We start from the raw sequence: 7,024 nt of genomic DNA, 5'->3' as shown, positions 1-7,024 counted from the left end.
AATGAACTTCCGAAACAAGGGGTATTTTCGTAAATTCGCCAGAAGTGACCAAGAAGATTAGGAGGTGGGTAAAGAAATTTTCTTAAATCAATTGGCACAACTTTTTTTTCATGAAGAAAACACCTTGACCGAACGAATAAAATGCTACTTCATGTTACTAGTTACGATAATTTTCTTTGAAATTTCGGTTCACAATTATTCACTTCAGGTGTATTTTAAGAGATACATTAGCTATGCCCAACCTATCCATACGTGCCGAATTAACTTCAGAAAAACTTGAAGATGCCTTTCCAAATTAAATTTTGACAATAAATAAAATTTGATGTGTTCGAAAATATATCTCTGAAAAAATTCAATTTTTTAAAGGATTTTTAGAGGTGCACCCTACTAAATAAGGGTGTAATAGAAATTTTCTGATTCTATTTTCTAATATCCGTTTTTTTAATAGTACTTTTCAACTTCTGAAACTACAATGTAACACGTTAGGTTTTTTCCATTTCCAACATCTTCTAGAAAACAAAGAAACAAAGAAAAACATCTATTTGCCACCCACATGCACATGAATGTACTAACTATTAATCAGAAGTTGCTATGCCCTTTCAACATAAATATTTTATTTGTTTATTATACTAGTAGAAACATACAAGAATATTCTTACATTAAATTGTGGAAGTTTCATGGAGCATTGTTCTTGTTCAACTAGTAGCTTACTGCTCAAGGCTCAATCATGGAGGCTGTTTATGTTCAGCAATTACGCAAGCATTGAGGGTATTCACGTCATTTACAATAAGTGAAAAAGTCTAACTTATTAAATGTTATTACTATATTAATTCATGTACACGGTTGAACTAAAAAGACCAAGCTAAGTTTCTAAGTTGAACAATAAAACCCATTGTCCACGTTTTCCTTTTTTGACTTTAATCACAAGTCTATATAAAGATGTGTTTTATTTCAAGTGTTCCACATTAACATCAAACCATTTCATACATTATTAAACATTCACATGATGAAGAGACAGAGAGAAAATGAAGTAAATAAAGAGAGCATGGATTTAGCAACAAGTCTAATGCTACTGTCTTCTTATCGTACCCATCAACACCAAAAGAACAAAACATATTTACAAGATCAGTTTGAGTGCAAAACATGCAACCGCAAATTCTCATCTTTTCAAGCACTCGGTGGTCATAGGGCAAGTCACAAGAAACTCAAACTTGTAGGAGATGAAACACACAAGGGGTATGATCATACAAATAAGCAACCGAAAATGCATAAGTGTTCAATTTGTGGACAAGAATTCAAATTGGGTCAAGCTTTGGGTGGACATATGAGAAGGCATAGAATTAATAATGAACAATTTTCTTCCTCTTCTTTGAATCATCAAGTGATAACAAAATCTTCTCCTGGTTTGAAAAGATCGAATAGTATAAGGGTTATGTTTTTGGAACTTGACTTGAATTTGACACCTTTAGAAAATGATTTGAAGATGTTGTTTGGAAATAAAGCACCACAAGTAAATGTCTCTTTGTTTTGATTTTAGTATCTCACCAAATTTTTGGACATATTTTCACTACATTTGTATTCTATCTATTTTTGTATGTAAAAACATTTATGGATTAATTTATTGAGTATTTGGCTTCTGTTTTTCCTCCCAACTAGTAGGATACCCGTGCGCGTCTGAATTTATATTATACGTCGTGCAGTCTCATTTGTCAAATTTGAATTTATTTTTTAGTTGATTAATGTTCACATAGTTACAAATATAGACTAATAATATACATCGACTTTTAAATTTAAAAATAAAAAGAACTCTTAGATTAAAATATATTTGACCAAAATAGTATTAAGTCTTTAATGTTAATCAGAAAAAGAATTATATACTGAATTATTATAAAATAGTAGCAAAAGAAATATTTAAAAGATGAACATTAAAATGAATGGTTTATCGTTGGTATCTATAGATAAGTTCACATCTACCCGTGGATCTATGCCTGTAATTTTCAGTTGATTAATATTGACATATTTCCAAATATAGACTAATAATATACATCGACTTTTAAATTTAAAAATAAAAAGAACACTTAGATTAAAATATATTTGACCAAAAAAGTATTAAGTCTTTAATGTTAATCAAATTTTGTTTAAAATATTCTACAATTTAGTCAAAAATGAATTATATACTGAATTATTATAAAAAAGTAGCAAAAGAAATATTTAAAAGATGAACAATAAAATGAACGGTTTACCGTTAGTATCTATAGATGCGTTCACGTCTACCCATAGATCTATACCTACAAAGTCTTTCATTACGATGAATAATCTGTATCTGTTAAATTGAGAAACAAAAATGAGAAATAAAAATAACTCATATACTTGAACAATCTACATATGTTAAATTAAGAAATAAAATGAGAAATAAAAAGAACTTTCAAATTAATATATTTAACCAAGAGAGTATTAAGTTTTTATAAATATTGAATAAAAAACATTTAACAGAAGGAAATTATGGAGAGGAAAAATGTAATTTAAGTGTCATAATTTAGAATTATTAAAAAACATTAACTATATATAAGAAAAGATAGAATAATTTGAAATAGTATATTATAAAAATAGCAATGAAAAGTCTTTAAAAGGGACATTTAAAAAACTGATGCATTAGAAACCAATATGAAATTTGTAATAGTAAGAAATTCGTGCTATCGTACAGTTCCAGTATGAATTTATATTATACGTCTCTCACTCTCATTTGCCAAATTTGTAATTTGTTCCGATTTATAATAATAATTGAATAATAAGTTAGAATTTTTTCCGTTTATAAAAATATTTGTGACTTATTCCCGTTTAAAAAAATTATTGTAACTTATTTTCGTATATAAAAATAGTTATATCAATATGTATCATAGTAGGGATTACAAGAAAGTACAATTCTGGCGCATGCGGTTTCAGAGGCAACTGTAAAATTCTTCGATGAAATTAATATGCAGACTTCGAGAGTAATGAAAATTGTAGAAGAAACTCAAAATGAGAGGTCCCACCAATTGCTAATTTTGAGATGAGGTTCAAGGTAAGAAAACACTGTTACTTATACTTGATCCTAAAAGGTCAAACTCGTGTTTGATGCCTGATTTTCTTCCTTCAATCTGAAACAGGAGGACGCTGCGAGAGATGAGGAGGAGGCCTTAGAGAAAATTTCAACAATTTTGGCAAACTTGACATCTAAGAGAACTGCTATGGTTTATAGACTACATCATCCTTTTGTTTCATTTCCTTGTAGCTGTTTTGTGCTATTCATATTGTACAGTAAGTAGTATAGTATTATTGACTTCCGGCAAATATGATTTAGGTCTCAGAGGCGTCAAGAAATATACAGCACGCAAATGTGCAACAGTCTAAGAGATTGCAGTTAGAGATGTTGAACATGCAGCAAGTTTTTAAAGAAGCTACCAAGGAAGTTAATGAATATGTAGATAATGAAGAAAGCCAATTTGTGAAACAAATATTCGTAGTAAACAACTTTAAAGCTACAATGGAGGATTGTCTCCTGGAATGGTGAGTTTTTTGTTTTGATTTTTGTGTTGTGATAGTAAAGAGACAGCAAAATATTGTTGTAATACCCGGTATTATAATTGTCCTGTTACTAAAATTAATTTAACAAGTAAAGTATAAGTATAATACACATTGTTAATAAAGGGCTTAAAATGATAATTAAGTTATTTAGTTTCAATGGGGGCATTATAGTCTTTCCACTCCTTAAATAGAACTAGAGTATGTTTGGTTGTTCATTCCACTCCTTCTAAAAATCAGAATTTGTGCAAATAGAAGGAAAGAGAGAAAGGAAGCGTGGAAGGAGAAAGAAGAAAGGGGGAGTTCAACCAAGCCAACCATTGCATGCACCTTGATCAAGCTCTATCCACCATCAATCTCTGATTTTTGTAGCCTTTCTTCAACCTAAGGTGAGTCCATTAGATAGAAAATGGGGTTTTGATCCAATTGGGGGTTTTTGGGGTTTAAGTGTTTTGAGAAAGAATGTCTGAATCCTTGCTAGTAACATGTTTTAATGTCTTTTACTGCTAGATTATACTATATATTGGCTGGATATGTCCTTATTCCGTGCATGTAGGTGAATTTAAGGGGTTAAGGTACCCCATGGCAGAACAGGTGAGCTATGTGTTTTTCCTGCATCTGTGATGGTTCGCTAAGCGGGCTAAGGCCGCTTAGCGGATGCTATTTGTGATTCCAGAAAATTGCGAGCCCGCTAAGCGGACATAAGTCGCTAAGCGGAAGAACATTTGAGCTTCGCCACTGGAAAGCCCACTAGCAGTCCGCTAAGCGGACGATGCTGAGCAGAATTTTATCTCTCTTTCCCCTGGGTGCAGTTTTGGTTTCTAATCATAACCGAACTCCTTCTTGACTATTAGTACACATCTGTATGTTTAAAGTGTGGTGTTTTATGACACGCATTATCGTTAATTTCGTTCGATTACTTATGATGTATGTTATGCGTAATGTTAAGCTTGCTAACTCAATAATTCTTGTCTTTTCTCTTATGATTGATTATGAGTATTATGATGAGACAAGGTATGGAAATGCGTTGGCATCCAATGTTCGGCTAAACATTCAGATTGGTTTGTTTTATATGGCTTTACGCTTGATACGTGTGTGTATGCTTGAATCGAAACGGGCCGGGGGCTAGGTTGGTTTATGACTTGGGCTTTGTGATCAACGAGTCGTCCCGGGCTTTGTGATCAATGGGATAGCCCCGATCGTGTGATCTTGGGCTCACACCTAAGCTACAGTTGCAGTGTGCTTGTGAGGGTCGCGTGGCATTTTACTCACTTGGTGTTTACACACTTGCGTGCTCGGTATAGTGGGGTTATGTGGCTAAGTAGGCCAATACATAATCTGTAACCCACCTCTAGTGAAGTCAAGTAGACTAAGCACTAGGCTTTCGCCCGATGGGCTTATGCGTCAAGACGGCGGTTTGGTACTTGGTGTGAACACACGTGCGTAAAGGTGGTTATCGGGACAATGACACCATTTCGGCTAATGTCATCTCGCGGCCAAATAGGCTTGTGCAAACCCGCTTAACTACTCTTGCAGTGTGCTTATACGAGTCTCTTGGCAATAGGCATGGGTGTAACTCATCGAGGATGTGTATTTTATAACCTAGTCGAGGCATTAACGCGTTTCTGGATTCCCCGTACACGGGTATGGGTTTGCATACTTATTTGTTATATATTTGTGTATTTGTAACGTGATGAGTCCAATGGTGGACAAATCCCTTGTTTGCTCCGTATTTGTACCGGATGTGAGGATAACCCCGAACCAATGGTAGATTAGTTTATTATGCATGTACCCTTTAGATCCGAGTGAACTAATAAGATAGGCGGACTCACTGAGATTTAGTAATCTCATCCCATTCCAATTCTATCTTTTTCAGGTGGTTTGAGGCAAGATCGTGGCAAAGGCAAGGCGGACTAGTCCTTTGACATTATTGCTAGATGTTATCTTTTGTTCATCTTTCGTGCTTTTATAGTACCCTTGTTGGATATTGTACTATTTTGGATGTATTATCATTTTGGCCACGATACATTCGGCTTTTTGTACCTTGTACTTATGATGTACTATTATCTTTCCGCTGCGACGTTATATATTTGTTGTCTTTATGAAACCATAATTAATACTTTATGCATATTATTCTAGACATATATGTGTAGGGTGTTACAGTTGGTATCAGAGCTGGTCGATTCTCGGCTTTGCTAAAGACACATCATAATGCAGTGCAATTCTGCCTCGTATGTGTATAGCTGGCATGATTCCTTATGTCTTATGTATGGCATTGAGCCTGATCAACTCGATTCCATGTGTAGGGCAAATAGGGAGATGGATGAGCATCACAGAGGTCCCGGAAGGCCCAGAACTAGGAATGTGGAGCCCGGGCAAGAAGCTGGAAATGCAGGCGTACCTTGGCAACAAATAGTGCAGCAAATGCAACAGCAGAATCAAATGATGATGTAGATGATGCAAGGTATGATCGACAACAACCTCCTGCTCCATTTCCTATTGCACAAGCTGCAACTGGACCAGATTTTCGTGCTTTCTTTAGAATGGATCCTCCAGAGTTTGCAGGTGGTCTTGACCCGGTATTAGCTCATGATTGGTTTGCTAGTATGGAGAGGATATTCCAGGCAATCCAGTGTAATGAAGAAGAGAAAGTGATCTTTGCTACACAGAAGATGAAAGGACCGACTCTTAGGCGGTGGAATTCCGCATCTACCTATTTCACTACCCAGGAGATTCCTAAGGGTTGACATCACTTCCAGGCGGCATTTCTGGAGAAGTATTTCCCCAACAGTGTTCGGACCTAAAGAGAAAGAGAGTTTCAGGACTTCAAGCAAGGCAACTTGTCTGTTTCCGAGTATGCTGAGAAGTTTGAAGACATGGCTGACTACTCACGACAGGCTGTTTATGCTCCTGATGAGTTATGGAAGATCGATCAGTTCTTGATAGGTCTAAGGGCTGACGTTGCTCATAGTGTGTCTTAGAGAGAGTTCACCACCTATGCTGAGTGTTTGAGGCAATGGTATGTTGCTGAGAACAATTTGAATAGGGTTCAAGAAGAGAGGAATCAGAACATGACTAATTTCAGAGAACAAGGGAGATCGGGCCAGTATCTAAAGCCCCGCAATTCTCCATCAAAGAAGAAACAAGGCCCTGGTGACCAATCCTCTCGACCTCCTTTTTGTGACAAGTGTAAGAGGAAGTATACCGGAGATTGCAGATTCGCATTGTCCTAGAAAGAAGGCTCCTAAGAGGACTTCAGGTCGTGTGTACACCCTAGATGCAAGGAATGCCAAGGGGAACAACAATCTCATTGTGGGTACGTGTTATGTTAACAACCAACCTTTATGTGTTTTAGTTGATTGTGGAGCCACTCATTCTTTTATTTCCACAGAGTGTGTTTACCGACTTGGTATGGGAGTTACTCCATTACCCGACCCTATGGTTATTTCTTCGGCAACATATG

The 7,024-nt window shown here is 35.7% G+C and overlaps 1 protein-coding gene across 1 annotated transcript; it reads left to right on the top strand.

Moving 5' to 3' along the window:
* The first annotated feature begins 880 nt into the window (after window positions 1-880).
* On the top strand, window positions 881-1,628 carry LOC131619656 (zinc finger protein ZAT18-like). The gene has a single exon (XM_058890731.1). It carries the CDS (start codon window positions 1,004-1,006, stop codon window positions 1,529-1,531), a length of 528 nt encoding a protein of 175 aa, XP_058746714.1. The 5' UTR covers window positions 881-1,003; the 3' UTR covers window positions 1,532-1,628.
* The last annotated feature ends 5,396 nt before the right edge of the window (window positions 1,629-7,024 follow it).

The sequence above is a fragment of the Vicia villosa genome, linkage group LG1 (assembly GCF_029867415.1).
Source record: "Vicia villosa cultivar HV-30 ecotype Madison, WI linkage group LG1, Vvil1.0, whole genome shotgun sequence".
In the NCBI taxonomy this organism is placed as follows: domain Eukaryota; kingdom Viridiplantae; phylum Streptophyta; class Magnoliopsida; order Fabales; family Fabaceae; genus Vicia; species Vicia villosa.
This window is presented reverse-complemented; position numbering and strand designations above follow the sequence as displayed.

Coding starts and splice junctions, on each gene's coding strand:
- LOC131619656 (XM_058890731.1), top strand. CDS start 1,004: ATGATGAAGAGACAGAGAGAAAATGAAGTAAATAAAGAGAGCATGGAT.